Raw genomic sequence first — 16,226 nt, forward strand, 5'->3', positions numbered from 1 at the left:
ACTGTGTTGATTAGCCTGGCTCAGTCTGACATTTCAGATCTTGTAGGCAATTACCTGAGAACCTTATCTTGGGCAAGAGCTTATCTTCCCACACTAATGAGAACAGCACACCTTTAGCCAGGTTATAGTAAATGTCTAAAGCAAATTCTTAGCAGTGGTCATGGCTTTCTCTGATAGTACTTTGAGTGGGAAACAGTCCCAGCACCTCTGTAAAAGATTAGCAGATTATTTTTTCTTTAGGGATGACATATTTTTGGGACACAGCAGCACTGCCCTTCTCTGAGGTACTGGAACAGGTTGCCCAGAGAAGCAGAAGATGGATGCTCCATCCCTGTAAGTGTTCAAGACCAGGGGCCCTGAGCAGCCTGTTCAAGTGGGTAGCATCCCTGCCCATGGTAGGATGTTGGAACTAGATGAGCTTTATGCTCCCTTCCAACTCAAACCATTCTGTGATTCTCTGATTCTCCAATTTATGATTCTATTTCTACTCCTTTTTGTTCTGGTGAACATTTTTGACCACATCCTTCTACCTGAGAGTTCCACATGTTACCGAAAGGAAAGAAACTCAGATTCTTAAAATATTGACGTAGATTTGTGGCAGCAGAGTTACTTTGTGAGAGATGAAGTTAATGGAACCAGATGCTGCAGCAAGTGGGTAAACAAGCAGCAAGTGTTGTAAGGTCACTAATACTGTAGAAGTCCTAATAAAGAGGAAAGTAAACAGTGCTTCTGCATCACAGGAAGGTGAAATGCAGATTGTGTCCAAGGTGCTACACTACAAAACCTATTAGTTACATATAATCATGAAAATATATTGACTGAAGGCTTTTGAAAATGGATCCATGCCACGGGTTTAATAACATGTCTACAGCAGAAGCAATCAGCATCAAGAAAGAGGCTGTAGGTGAATGGAGAAGTGATGCGATGCTCACTTAAGTCTTGCTGGGGAAATCACACTCCACAGCACTCCAAAGGGGAGACAAGAAGGCTCTCCATGATATTAACATTAGTCTGAGTGGTCTGGATAGATGGACGTAGTCAGCTCAAAGCCAGCAAGTGGCCCAGCTTTGTGCACTCCTCAGCACACACTTCGCTTGAATCATAGAACGATGTGGGTTGGAAAGGGCCTTAAAATCATGCTGTTCCAACCCTCTGCCACGAGCAGAGATGCCACTCACTAGACCAGGCTGCTCAGGGCCCTGTCCAACCTGGCCTCGAACACTTCCAGGCATGGGAGTTTCCACAGCTTCTTCTTGACACCTGGGTACCACAAAGCCCCCCTCCATGATCAGGGATGTGGCTGTCCCAGTAAGTCACACTGAGCTGGGATGTCACCCATGGTGTGAGATGCCCGGGCTCAGGAGGAGAGCAACAGCAGCTCACCCATGGGAGCCAGCCCCGCCACCGCCCAGAACAGACCTTGGCTTGTCTGCCGGGCTCCTCCCGCCGCCTGCGGGAGGGTGGGATGGGGCGCGCCGGCCCCACCGCCCCCGCCCCCGGCCCCGGCCCGCCCAGCGGGGAAAGAACCGGCTCTTACCTCCGCCCTGTGACTGGTGTGCGCCGGCAGTAGCTCCGCGCCCCTGCCGCGGCCATGGAGGCTTTCTGCGGGTCCCGCTTCTGGGTAAGCTTCCCCTTCCCCTTCCCGCCTCGCGGAGGGGCCGGTACAGCGCCGCGCCCGCTCCGCCCGGGGTTTCCCGCCTGTCCCCCGGGCCGAGCCGGAGCGGGCACGGGGAGCCCGGTCCTGCGGCTGCTGAGGGTCTGGGTGGCGCCGTTCCTCGGTCGGGGGGCCGTCCCAGAGCCGGCGGTGCGGTGCCTCCGTTCGGGCAGGAGCAGCAGAAGGGCCGCTCCGTTCTGTTTGTCCTTCAACATCTCCCCGCCAGAGTCAAGATCCCATCACAAAGCATCCCACGGGGGATGCAGCTTTCCCAGCATAGTCCGCCTCTGGACCTCACACTGATGAACCCGGGGCTCTTCCTTTCTGTCTTAGCGCGTATTCTGCTCTTCGGAGTTACTTCCATGACTGGCAAACTGCTCCCTGTTCAGTGCTTTTTACTGGTAGGAGAGAGGTGGGTTCGTGGCAGCCGACGGTGGTCACCAGCCCCGGAGGATTATGATGACTTCTGTCAGTACTCGGAGCCCTCAGCCCTTTGGAAAGGCCGATTGCAGAGGGCACTGGGTTTGTAAGCGCAAAAGTTGGAAATTGCTGCCATGGTCTGCTCTGATGGGGAGAGTGTATAAGTCCTGTTAACTGGGTTTCCCCGAGGTACAGCGTGGTGTTTGCCTCTGTCATGTGTGGGCAGTCATTTCAGACCATGAGAAGCCATGAGGATTTGAGCACATGTGCTGAATCTGGAACTGCCCCCCAATGAATGAGTTTTTGTGTGTCCCTTTTTCTTACACCACTTCAGCTCAAAGAAGATTTTTTTTTTTTCTTATGAGGAACCGGAATGAAAACGAATGTCTGAAGTTGCATCACTGCTGGAAAGCTACCACAGGACAGCACAGTTGGCTCTGAGCACTTTATGCTGAGTTCTAGCCTCAGATAACTAACTACCTTTCAATATCTGTCATAATATTACTATTTAAAAGAGGAGTTTGGCTCCTTAGCCCCTTGGTTACATTTCTTTGTTTGTATTTCATTTCCAAGTGCTCTTCACTCACTCTCTCTGCCACAACAGCTAGCAGATAAGCTTGCTCAGACAAGTATTTTTGTGTATTATTTCTACCATCAACACTTCTAGAACAAGAACAAGCACAAACAGATTGACCCTGCTCCCTGATCTATTGGCTGCCTCCAGAAGCAGGTCTTAGCTTCTCAAGGAAGGCTGGTAGAGCAGCAGCTCTTGTAACAGTTTATTGATATGTTGATGTAAATAGCCAGACAGATTTCCTGGTTTGAAGTATGAAGTAAGTGTATCATTCTGTACTTTATGCTGTAGTGTTACACTCCAGCACCAGCATGGTGCCCTCTGTGTTGCTCTCTGGGGTCTGTGCTCTCTGTGGACCTGTTTTCTCTTTTCTTCCACAGGTGCTTGGGGTCAGAACAACTTTCCATCTGTTTAATTGCTTTAAACAACTCTGAGAAATTTAACACTGGGGTTCCATGAGCAGCAGATTGAACTCAGTGGTTACACTATTTTTTGGTAGTATTTTCTGTTAGGAGTGTACACAGTGCACTGATTTTATAGGCTTTTTAAAGTGATGACCAGGTAGATGACAGTCACCTTGAAATGATTTGCTGTGCAAATATGTTGTTCTATAAGAAAATGAGATAGAGGCTTCTATCTGAAATCTGCCTACAAAAGCTGGTGTTTCTGTGCACTGAGCTAATGAATGGTGTCCAGCTTTGCAGTTCAAAACAAGAACTTGATCAAATATGAACCAGTATTAATGTTCACTTTTTCATTGGCTGATGAACTTAGACTCTTTATTTTTTGTCAAAGAAAATCTAGACATTTTTAGAAGCTGAATGTCGTATTGGTGTCAGTTTTAAAACTGTTTAGAGTGAAAGGAAACATTCTGCTCCAGTTTAAGCAGTTACTTGTTTTGGAGTTTAAATCAACTACAATACTCTTCTGTTAAAAGGGGATGAGAATAAAACCAAAATAGTTCAGAATTAGCTCATGAAAATGTTTATCTTTAAATATATCAACTTAAACAGATTATTGATTTATGTTGGATTTTTTTGGCTTGTTGGAAGTGTTAAGGTTTCAACTCCTCACCCTGATTCAGGGTGGGGAATTTTGCTGGAAATTTTGCTGACTGCATTTTTTGTAGGTTTTTTTTTTTTCAGAGGCGACATAATTTCCTGTTCAACCCATTTCAGAAATAAGAAATGAAAGGGAACGCTGTGGATCACATTATAAATCTATAAAAGCTTTTTGGCTTCCAGCTACTGCTTTACCTGTTGAACATGGAATCAGCAAATTGCTAATACAAACGTAGGTTATTTATATATAAAAGAGGAACAACTGGAATACTATGTTTTTATAATGCATTATGAACAATCTCTTTATCTGAACACTTGGAATCATACTGTCTTCTTCAGCTGTTAGTATCTCCTAGGAGTGTTCCCGTGCTAAATGCCTTTGGGGAGAAGATGAATGTGATAGCACATACCCACACAAGCTAGGCCTTAGGTGTGTTCTTCACCAGTGACCGTAATTACCTGGTATTTATTGTGTCACATATTTGCTGTGTGATAGTAAGAGTGCTAAATGGGTGTGCCAATTAACATGATCCACAATGTCCGTTTTGAGAAGCAGAACTGGTGAATTGCCACTTTTTTGTTGCTTGTGTCCTCCACTGTAGTAAAACATGAGCAGCTTCTTTTGAGTGGGAAGCAAAGTGATCTCCTGGGGAGTGTTTGCTACACAAGTGTTTCGGCCTGGTGATTAAAGAGCACAAATTTGGAAGAAAGGGAATTCTGTTCCAGTGGAGAGGAATCTTGTCTTTCTGCAGCTCAGCCTCTCTGGGTACAAAATGGCACAGTGGCCGCTGTGAGATTAAAACATTGAGTGCTCAGCACTGGTGTTGAGTCATGTTGGGATGAGGGGCAAATAAACGCCTTGGTCTGCAGACAGGCAAAGTGCCTGGGCCTTAACCAGTAGTTTGTATTTTGGGTGGTGTGTTCTTTTTAACAGCATAAGTGGGAAACGAAAGAACGCATGATAGAACATTTCCAAGTACAGACCACAATTTCTCAGTTCCTTTTGGTACTGCTCAGCTGACAGCTCAGTTTCCTTGTTGTCCCTGTGTCTTGGTATCCCGACAGGTGTCTTGTTTTTCCCCAGCCCATGTGGAGTGCTGGCTCCATCTTCCTCCAGAAGCTCTTGAGTAATCCAGCAGGAAATTGCAGCAACTCTCAAGAGTAAACAATACTTCAGTCTTGGCTTTGTGATAGTCCCATACAAAGCACCCCTTTAACCTTTAGGTTTGTGGGTATTCCTTCACCTTGAGTCATTCTGTCAAATTTTGGTAGATTTGGGCTTAAAGTCATGCTGCTCTCTGAACCAGCAGAGCAGGAAAATGGATTTCCAAAGTGCCACAAGTTTCCTTTCTGCATAACTTCTTCTTTTGCTGCATCATGTTTCATTTATTTGCAGTTGAAGATGACTCAGGATAGCTGTAGTAAGGCAGAAATATTTCTTTCAAGGAACATGACAAATAGTATATACTTGTAGCATGTGTACAAGTCTGTTTAAACACCCCTCATGACTTATGTGGTTTGACCCTAAATTAATAATAAAACTTTTAATTTTAACAATTCCATTATATTTTCAGCTAAATCAGTTCCAGCAGAGGATGAGCGAAGCAGAAGGTGATAGGAGATTACTGCCAAGGAAGGATCCTGCAGTTGGGCAGTATGATCCAGACTGGCTATTGTTTATATTTTAACTTCCCATTCTGCCACCCTGTGTGAAACACAACATGTTCCTTGTTTATAGATTTTTAAACATGATATAGATCTCTATATAATCTTCATTAACTGCATCCAACTTCAGCTGAATCCCACTCCTATAAATCTCTTCTCAAATAACTGCATGAGGTACCTGTGTTCTTTCTCATGTTAGGTGGGAGATCAAACTAGTTGACTTTAATAGTCCCTTCAGACATCACATCTGTGAAGTTATGCTCTGTCAGAAGGGTAGCTAGGTTGGCAATATCCTGAACTTAAAATCAATTAAGTTCTCAAGCTCCAACTCTCCAAGATTTTTAGATTTTTGACATGAGTTGAATGGAAGCTGCTGCTAATTGATTTGGATCAGAGAATCTCAACGTCAAGAGCAAGATAAATATAAATATTTAGCATTGGATTTGGAGTATTAACCAGGACATAATACCATTCATCTGTGTGTAAATGGCAAGACTGTATAGTCAAATAGCCTGGATTTGACACTCTTTGGGAAAGAAAAAGTATGGATGTTAGAGCTGTGAGCAAAGCTTGATACCACTGAAGGCTGCCAGTATCATGTGAGTCCTTTGGTGACATTGTCAATTAATGAAACCATCAGCTTTCAACACAACTGTTCCTCCCTGGACCATTTTAGCTTATGTGACAGAGCTGGTAGCTGTGATGTTTGGAACTTTGGAATGCTATACAGTTTGCCTCCCAAAAAGAAATTATATGGGAACTAAATCCAAGTCACCTGACGAGCCCCTTAAAATGTAGCTAAAATTTAATTGCTGTACTTAGGAATATAAATATAAAGGCCCATTTTGAGATGGGCCTCACATATCTGGTAGGTAAACTGCTGTGTCATGGCAGAGATAATCCTTTCCTTTCAATGTGTGCAAATTTGTATGGTATTAAAATAAGGAGACTATTAGTGTTTAAATTTAAATTTTTTTTTAATTTAAAAAAAATTATTTTGAAAAACATATTAAATGAGGTCTTTGATTTTTCTCAGTAAGCTCATGCTTGATTTGTCTCCTGATCTGCTGTTGATTGTGATGGGCCATTATCCACTTGCAAATTCCTTGGCTAAGCTTGTGGAGAGCGGGGTGGCCATGAGACAGAGATCTTCCTGGGAGTGTGCCCAGGCTTTTGAACAACCAACAGCCCTGATTGCATGCTGGGCCTGTGTGAGTTGGCATCTTGTTTCTCTGCTAATCTCATGGTAGTGTGAGAGCAATAAAGTTTAGGTAATTTACAGTAATGTCACATGCCAGTGTCATAAAGCCCTGAATTAGAACAGAATGAAAAATGAAGGAGATGGAGAAGAGAAACTGTTTCATAGGAGTTGTTTCAAAAGTCAAAAGTCAGTTTCAGAATTAATAATTTCTTTTTTCTCTCTGAAACAGAGAATGCATTTGACATTTTTGCAATTAAAGGAAAAAATTTCTCCTCTTCCCCCCAGTTAAATGATTTTTATTCTAGATTATCTTTCAACTGCTCTCAGAGCAGCACTGATAGCAATTTTTCTGTAACAATCCTTTTAATTAGTACACATCAGCCCAACTGGATGGGGTAGCTTAAAATGGCATTTCAGTGGAACTGTGTCATTCACAGCTGTTTTTGCTTTTCCTGTCTCTTTAACTGAGCTACATTTATGATGATCCTTAAATTAACTGAATTCCTTTAACTGAAAGGCTTAAATCAAGGATATTCCCTGGCAGTCATTATCACAATGGTCTGCAACAGCACACCCCACTCCTTTACTGGTGCTTGCACAAGGCCATAGGATCAGTGATGCCAGTAACAGAAAGTTTTCTCTCCAACAGTATATAGCCATGGTCAATTTTAAAAGACAGTTGGAAACTTCCTTGTGTAGGAACAATCCTGTTTCATTTTCTTCTGAATGCTGCTTTTGATTCTAGAGCATTTTTACCTGTATAATTGCACCATGCCCTCCCCTCCACAAGTAAAATATGTCCCTCTGTTTGAGCAAGAAGACTGAGTGTTACTGAAACAGCTGAATTAGATGGATTTTACTTTTACTTTAGGTGTATGTTGTCTTAGATCCATATATATAGCGTGGTCTCCTTCACTATCTCCCTGAGGCTACAGGTGCTTTTCTGAAAAAAAAGCCCATTACCTGGCTCCCATGGCTGTGGGGAATATGAACCTGCCTTTTTTCATCCTGTCTTATTTTTGTACCTGATAGCAAAGAAGCTCTGAACTTCTAATCCTAAAATCCAAAAACTGAAAAGAGAATAAAAAAGGAAATTACTGTCTAGTACTGCTGTCTAGTCCTCAAGTTCATGGCGTGGTTGGTAGCATTTGTATCATAAAACTTCACCTTGAGCAAAAACCTGTGACAAGTTACTCCACCATCATAAACTAACTCCTTTAGGCTCTGGCCTTCTGCCAGGCCTATTTGAGCCCTTAAAATAAGCCACTAAAGATCCTTTTATTGCTAGAAAAGAAAATTCAGCTTCCTGCTCAGTGTCCTTCACTTATGTAGAGAACTGGTGCAGTGTGCTTTGTGAAAGAGAAGGATACCTTTTCTGGTTGGTAGCTGTGTGGTTCATGCAGAACTGTAAGTGCTTGTGTCCCTCAACCCCGCCTTCTTTTGAGCAGTGGAGAATGTTGTTACCTCTTGCCCTTACCAGGTGGGGGAAAGGTTGTTCTGTAATCATGAGAAAGAATTGAGTTGTGCAGCAGCCACTCAAAATTAATGAAGCATCCAACTCCTTGTGTAAGGGTGAAGCTGTTCCTTTGCACCTGTAAGTGGGTGATGGTGCTCTGAAAAGCTCATTTGAAACTGGCACTCTTCTGGAGGCCTGGAGCTGTACTTGCTGCCATTTATGCTCTAAAAAGATTATTAGAGTTGGTCCTAAAGAATTTATTAACAGGGACCTAGCAGAGGAGATGGACAACAGGTAGAAATGGGAGGTGAGACATGGAGAGGCTGAGGTGAAGTTTGTACTTTAGCTAAGACTGAGCCCTGGTAGTTCTTAGTGTTGCAGTTCAGATCCACTCTCATTCCTGTGAGGAAGCAAGGTGGTAGAGCCAAGAGAACGTGGTAGAGACATTCTTCTTATTTCTTCTCTTTCCTTTCGATTTTTTTTCCTTTTTTTTTTTTCCCTAGGCTGTGCAAGTGAAAGTCCTGGCAGGGTATTGACCAGACCTGAGGGCAGAAGGGCAGGAAGAGTCTGCTTTGCATTTTAATTCCCACTAACAATTTGTTCTACATTAGAAATCATTCCCGTGTTAATGTACTACAGGGAGGCATTGTTACTTTCAGTTATTCACTTCCCTGTCTTCCACACTGGATGTGTACCTTCCTGGCCAGCTTTCCAGTTTGACTGGTAATCTTCCATAACATGCAAACTAGTGATGACTGACATGGAATCACTGATAGGATTTGTTTTAGCCTTGGGTAAGGTGTGAATGACTTCAGCCCAATGGCCTTCACCTTCCAGCAGATAAAGGCTGGGTATGTGTTTCCTGTGCTTTTCACCAGTCTTTTGGAGCTGTAGAAATTTAGAGAGAAGCATGTATTAATGTGTCCATTTAAAGGAGAGAACTGCTTGACACTGCAGAGATGCTGTAAGTCTTCCCCAGGGTTTGGATGCTCTCTATTACTGTTTGAGGAACATTACTGCAGCATCAGTGATGCTTCAAGATTTTAGCTTTTATATTTTTCAGATCCTGTACTGCATTAGTGTATAACTCTGAACTCTGTATAGGGTGTGAATAAGCTCTCTTCACATTTTGGTCAGACGAAACAATCCTTCCAGGCCTGAGATCCAAGGACACCCTCTGGCTCAGCCCCTGAAAAGTAAAAACAAAAGTGAATGGGGGGAAAGGGGTGGGAGGGGAGGAAGGGCAGGGGGCAGAGCAAACTGGGGGAATATGACTTCATTACCTGCAGCTGCTGTTGGAGGATTCACCCCTGATACACAGATAAACCAAACTTATAATTGTCTGAAGAACTCGTGACCCTCGTCCATCTTGAGTGTGGCCTCTGCAAGGCTCCTGCACTGCCCAAGGTGCACCTATTGAAGGCCTTTAATAAAGACCTACTTTATTCTCTTAACTCTATCTAGCCTCTGTTCTAGGTAGCCACTCCATGGCATCATCAGTAATTATTTTTACTGCTGGGTAAAGCCAGTGTGAGGCAGCTTTATTTTAAGCTTCTGTAATAGAGTAGGAGTTGATTTGGACTTAAACTCAAGACCAAAACTCCAGATGGTCTTTTTCAGCAGGCTTTTTTAACATCATCTGGGGATTTTGGGAAAGACACAGACAGGAATTTCCCTGTCTCTGTTTTGCAGCTGAGTTCTAGACTCTCTATTTGTCCTTTAAATGCTGTAATGGATGATGTGCAGGAAGCCCAAGATATGTGGCACTGAACTTTTATTTCTTTTAAAGGCATTATCAGTTCCAAGGATGGCTTTTTCAATAGTAATTTTCTTTTCCAGAAGGGAGAACCTAATAGAAAGTATGAAGTATTAGAGCAGATTTAATGCTGCTCAGAGCCTCCCCTGTTGAATACCTTCCCCTAATTAAAGATCATGTATTTAAAACTAGTCACTTAAATGCATGTCCTACCACCCAGATTGCCCTTAATACAAGAATTCTGTTTATCTAAAGATAGACTGGAGTGAAGGGTGTGAGTGAAAGCTGTGGCAAGGGCCCCTGTCAATGATATCCTTAACTGATCAGGAGAAAGCCCCACAAATTTGTAATTTTTAAACTCCAAGAGACCCCTTTTCTTCCGTGAAGCTGTTACAGGCATCTCTAATCTTTTCTCATGGGTCTTCCCATTGTATTTTAGTACTAGAGGATTAAGTAAATCATGTGCCCAGGGAGTTCAGCGTAGTGGTCTGGTGATTTCTGCAGTACTGTATCTCACCAGCAGAGCCTCCAGCATCCAAGCATCCTGCATCCAAGGGAATGCTGCTGCATTTGGCAGTCAGGAGAAGCCACAGAGCACAGTGAGTCTGGGTTAGTAATAGGTCACAGGTTGTTGTCCTCAGCACTTGCTTGTGGGTCAGTGGAATGACAGCAGTGCTGACTGAGATGGATATGCTGGTTCTTGTGGTTTCCTTGGAATGAGTTTTGTGAAGAAAATTGTGTTTCCCAACGTTTGCTGCTGAGTACTACCCCTTGTGAGGGGGAAGTGCCTGTTGCTGGGTCACCACCACCCTGGTTCTCAGAGCTGCCTAGAGAGCCTTTCAGTGGGCTGTCACTGAAGGGCAGAACTGTGATGTCCAGAGAAAGGTGAGCAGCTCTCAGGAAAGCACAGAGCCAGGAGCCAAGGAACAGGGGAGCTCTCAAACATCAGTGTGTTAGACCTCTTTGAGCAGCAAATCGAAGGAAAACCCTCACACCCACACAGTCCAAGGTGGTTGTTTTCACCCTCAACCAGAACAGGACACAAGAAACATTACAATTTGCTCTGTTTCCCAGGACTGAATTCAGAAAGACAAAGCCAGAGTAAAGCCAGAGCCTTGAGGGCAGGAGGCCAAGAGCTGGTGTCTCCCTTCAGCCATTGCTTCTTGTGTTTGTTCTCCAGGGTGGAGTTCAGTAACTTTACTGCTGCATTGAATGTGTAACAAAGTTGGTTTGCTCAGGAGAGATTGTATTGAGCCTTTGTGTCATATTCTGACTCAAAATGAGTTGTTTAGGGTTGGAGTGCATGTTGGAATACTCACTGTCTGTGTGGTGATTTATAAAGCCATTAAGTGGAACTTCCAGCTCCATGAAGACAGATCCTGCTTGATAAAAAGCACAACTTGAAGACTCCCTGATTTAAAAGTAATAATATTAATTCATTGTAGAGTCCCTGTTACATGAAACATACATGGTTTAAACCCAGCCACTTCACTAACCCTTTCTACTTCCTGCTGGGGTAGGAGAAGATTTAGGAAAAAAGTAAATCCCATGGGTTGAGAAAAGAACAGTTTAATAATTGAAATAAATAACAATAATAATAATAATCACATAATTGTAATGCAAAGAGAGACAACAAAAAAAGAGAGAAACAGAACAATGTATCAGCTACCAGGGAGAAAATAAATAAAAGTATATTTAAAAAACTAAATACTTAAGAACTCTGTCCCAGGACACGTAGCAACATTAATCCACTCCAGTCTGGTCTCAGGGAGAGCAAGTTACTAGTATAGAATTCAATTACTTAAGTACTTTAGGCACTGTGTCTTCTAATAGGGACTCCTCTCCTACTCAGGATGACAACAGTCTGCTCTCAGAGCAGAAGCAGATCCTTACAGAAGCAGATCTTTTCCAGGAAAGCTTACTTTTCTGATCCAGGATAGAATTAGACCTGGAAAAACATCACCAAGAAGCCAGTAGTCAGTCCTGTTACCTTGGCCATAGGTCTCTCCTTCAGCCCACAGCCCTGTTCCCATGTGCTGTGAAGCAGTAGGTTCTTAGGTTCTTGTTGGCCATCACATGGGTACTGCTTCCTGTAGTTTCACATAATTTTGGAAAGGTTCCATTTTATTCTCAGGGATAATTCTACCGAATCTCAAAATCTAACTTTTTTCTTTTTCTTTTTCTTTCTTTTTTTTTTTTTTTTTTTTGACAGAATTTTTGTTTTCTGTCCAGCCGTATTTTTTATGTTCAGGAGTGCAAACCCTCTGCCTTGTTTAAATAAGAGTAAATGAAAACCTTCCAATGGCTTGGAGCCCTGCAGTCTGTGTCTTGGACACAATAGGCAGCTTGTGTTCAGTTCAGAAGTTAATGGACATCTGGGGCAGTTTCTGGGTTGCTGTCAGACAGAAAGCTATCCGTGACATTTTGGTCCTATAGGAAAGGTTTAAATTAAAAAGCGGGGGGAAGGTCCTGTGAATATCTTTTCCCTTAAGCAGAGTCTTTGTTTTATTCTGAGCTTCAGTTATTGCTATTCTTCGTCTGCTTTCCTTTTCTAGGACTTTTTCTAATAAGCAAAAGGAACACAGTTGCAAACATGCTCAAGACATTGCTAAACCACATGTAATTTAAAGAGGAAATTAGTATTTTGTTGAATAAATGAGAGTACATAAGCTCCTACTTGGGAGCTAAAGAGCTCAAAGCTTCTACAGGGCATCTCCTGCCCCAGGCAGGGTAGCTGCTAGAGGAGCTTATTATGTTAGAGATGCTGAAATGTTTTGATGATGAGCCAAAAGATGGGTGTTCTTTAAATGTTTTCATCCTTTCTGGTGCCAGAGATCTGTTTGCTGGAGGTAAACACAAAAATAGTTTGAATGTGGGGCTGGAGTTTTGTTTTGTTTTGATCTTGTGTTTGAATTGCTGTGTGATTGCCCCTGTGTTGTTGATTTGTGGCTGAAGGTTCCTGAGGTCTGGACAAACCTGTTGAGGAAATTTGGGTTGTTTTTATTCTGCTGACCCATGCTGGATGCCTGGCTGCCTCCAAAAAAGCCATTTCTTGGCTGGAGAGGCACCAGCTGTGCAAAGGGTGCAGTTCAGTTATGGAGCTGGAGGATTTGTGCCAGCCTTCACCATTGCCAAAGCTGAAGCACTGAATGACAAATGCGTCACAGTTCAGCCAGACTGTCCTGCACCCAGCCAAGGCTTTGTAGTATCATTACACTTAACAAGCTCGTTCATGTGTTTGTGGACAGGTTCAGAGATACACATGCCTTCTGACAGATCATCAATGAAATTGACAGATTCTCTGCAGATTGTGGCTCTTCAGTTCTCCTAAAATCAACCACTACTTTCAGCATTCAGTCTCTTTTGTGTTGGCAAACAAAAGCAGGACTGGAAATACATTGAGAAATTGATTTTCAGAGCAGTCTGTTGCAAGGGATGAGAATTGGCTCCATGTAACTGAAACACTTCAGAGAGCTCACACCCAAAAATGATTAAGTAAATTTTGTAGTGCAGAGATAAGGTATATTTGAACCAGGGATATCTTAGTTTATCATAATCTTGTTCATGACAGTACAGCAAAGTCATTTTACATTCCCCACAAGTAGGTATTTATCTACCACATGTAAGGTGTCACATCAGGTGGCAAAATCCAAGTTGTGAATTTCCAGGAGGTTTGATTAAAACCAAATTCCCCTTCACTGTACTGAAAGTTCTGTTTTAGTCTGAACTTGTGTAACTGTGTTTGCATGCAGTGCATTCAGATCTTGAGGTACAAGTGCATATGTGGCTTGTGGTGTTCAGGATCACAGCTGCAAAGCATTACTTGAAATGTTTCCAAGAAAATCTGATTCCTGATTCCTACCTGCATGTTCAGTACATTCCTTTTGCCTTTGTTTAGAATAGGGAAGTAACTAAAGTTGGAAGCCTATGAGTAAGAAGGACAAAGTGTTAGTCATAAATGGAGGGAATTTTCCCAGGTCAGCATAAGATTGGTCTAAATCTGATCATTTTGTCCAGTCCTGGACAAGACATTCTTGGTGGATGAGTTCTCAGATGGAGAATTTTTCCTCAAGAGCTTTATTTAGCAGAGGCACTCCAGGCTGGGAATGCCTGTGGAACATGGTGTTGTCAGCACCTGTAACTAAGCCTCGGCAAAGACAGAATCAAAAGGGGATTGTCTAATATAAAATGTATGTCCAGCTCTGAAATACAGTAGGGCAGAAATCTTTCTCTTTTAGATTTTGCCCTCTTTATAGCTGTAAATACCTAGTCCTTTCACTAGAGGAGATTAACCCAAAGGGCTTGGGGTAAGTATTTTGGGAAAGCTCTTACTCAGGCCATGTGCTAACTCCATCAGGATCTGAATACAACTTCATTCAAGCAGATATGCCAATTGGCAGCACTTCTTCCTCTCTGTTAAGAAATGTGTCTCGTCCTACTTCCAGGATTCCAACCTTACAATACACACGGATAACCCAGACCTAACTCCATGTTTCCAGAACACCATCCTGGCTTGGATCCCCAGCATTTACCTCTGGAGTGCCTTACCTTTTTACCTTCTCTACCTGAAGCACAACAAACGAGGGTACATCGTGCTGTCCATGCTGAGCAGGTTCAAGACGGTGAGAGCTCTTTGCAGTGCCCCACATACCACGTAGACTTCTTTTTTATTAGTTCAGCATCCAAGGAAAGGCTGCAGTAGGGTTTAAACTAATTTCCCTCTGATTTATCATACCGAAGAGCTTGCTCATAGGAAGAGCTTGCATACAGATCTCTGAGGAAGGAAATCCATTCTAGGAGTCCACCTTTCTCAGTTGGGGGAAGAATTGATTGCTCTACCTTGAACAGTCCCCCTTTGTGAGCCAAAACTGTGCTGCTTCACCCTTAAGTAATGTTTAAACCACTGAAAGCTGCAGAGCAAAGATGTTAAGGTAGGTCTAGTGGGAATTGTGTCTCTTTTGTGCAATTACTTTCATGAGAAGGGTTTTTTCAAGCCACTCTCCCCACGAAATAGCAACATGATTTCATCTGCACCTTGTGCTTAAAGGTTTTCTGGTGTCAGCAGCCGCTCAGGTCTGTGTGTGTGTTTGAGTCTAATAAAGCCAAGAAAGTTACTTTCCATAGGCGTTTAAATAACTTGGGTTATTTCTGGAGAAAAACAGCAGGCTTCTGCTTCAGGGCATGTCTGCCTTTACTCTGGATGCTGCCTGTGTTTCCAGTCAAAACTAAATAGGGGAAGAAATCCAGGCAAATACAATAATCTTTCTACTGGTTGTGATTGGAAATCCCTCAGAAAACAGTTGAGATGAGATCCTTGGATTGACTGCAGTGGGACAGTTCATCAGATTGCAGCTGATCAGTGCTATGATTGTATTTACACAGGTTTGTTTTGCTGGGAATCTGTGAATCAGAGTGGGTTGTTTTTTTTAGCTCTCTGACCATCCCTGTAGAGGAGTTTACCAAATGTTGTTTCTGTTTGCCTCCTCTCAGCTGTTTGGTGTCCTGCTGTGGTGTGTGAGCTGGGCAGATCTCTTCTACTCCTTCCACGAGCTCCTGCAGAACAGAACCCCTCCACCAGTCTATTTTGTAACTCCACTAGTCGTTGGCATCACTGTGGTTCGTAGCTGTTTCTGTTCACTATGACCAGTACGAATAACTTTTTCTCAGACAGATGAGGGGTGAAGAGCCCCTTTGCCTTCATTGCCTTATCTGGACCTCTTTTAACTGCATTATCAGTATTTGTATCACTGAATCAAATTTTTCTACGGAAAAGGCTGGATTACAAATCTCTCTCTCAGGTAGATTCACCTTTGTAAATTAAAATATTTGTAATGGAGAGATTGTTCTGCCTTCCAGCCTGCTTTCACCTGTTTATCCAGGCTTGTGATCCAGGACTGGAGAGAATTTGAGTAGGACTTTGCCTAAATAGAGAGATACAATAGAGCATGGTTTGTCCATTGTTTAGTATTGGACTTTGTAAAGCTGTGTCTGTTATCTGGTGCTTGTTCCTCCATTAAGCAAAACAAGTTGGCTTTGGCTAGGATGATAAACAGCCTTGTGGCTGTTGTATGAAAAATAAAGCAGTAAAATTTGCCCATTAAGTTTTTTAATTCCCTTGGTTAATTTTTTAAAAAAATATCATTTTCTAGACAAGTCATTATGGTCTGTCTGGATTGGAGAAATGGCAACTCCTACATTTGTTTAAAATATTTGTAGCTAATATTTAATTGTTCCCAGCCCTATGTGCAAAGGTTTAAAAATTGAATTCTGAAGTTGAGGCTCTGAAAACACCAAGGCAAATTATTTCAGTGTTATTTGCTCCTCTCCTTACATGATGGAGGTCTTGCCATTGATTTCTGTGAAGTCATGATGGGGCTTATTTTAGAAAGGTCCTGCTGTTCTGCTGTCCTTCCAGTCAATGGTGGCTCTAAGAACTGCC

General features: G+C 42.7%; 1 protein-coding gene across 2 annotated transcripts in view; it reads left to right on the plus strand.

Moving 5' to 3' along the window:
* Positions 1 to 1,497: 1,497 nt before the first annotated feature.
* The window catches only part of ABCC3 (ATP binding cassette subfamily C member 3), a 47,258-nt gene continuing 32,529 nt past the window's right edge, over positions 1,498 to 16,226 (plus strand). For both annotated transcript variants that reach the window (XM_059864664.1, XM_059864665.1), the window contains exons 1-3: positions 1,498 to 1,621; positions 14,233 to 14,409; positions 15,278 to 15,403. In XM_059864664.1, coding sequence (XP_059720647.1) covers positions 1,592 to 1,621; positions 14,233 to 14,409; positions 15,278 to 15,403 — 333 coding nt within the window. In that variant the 5' untranslated portion in view covers positions 1,498 to 1,591. The remainder of the gene's footprint in view (positions 1,622 to 14,232; positions 14,410 to 15,277; positions 15,404 to 16,226) is intronic.

Source organism: Haemorhous mexicanus, chromosome 20, assembly GCF_027477595.1.
Source record: "Haemorhous mexicanus isolate bHaeMex1 chromosome 20, bHaeMex1.pri, whole genome shotgun sequence".
Classification (NCBI taxonomy): Eukaryota; Metazoa; Chordata; class Aves; order Passeriformes; family Fringillidae; genus Haemorhous; species Haemorhous mexicanus.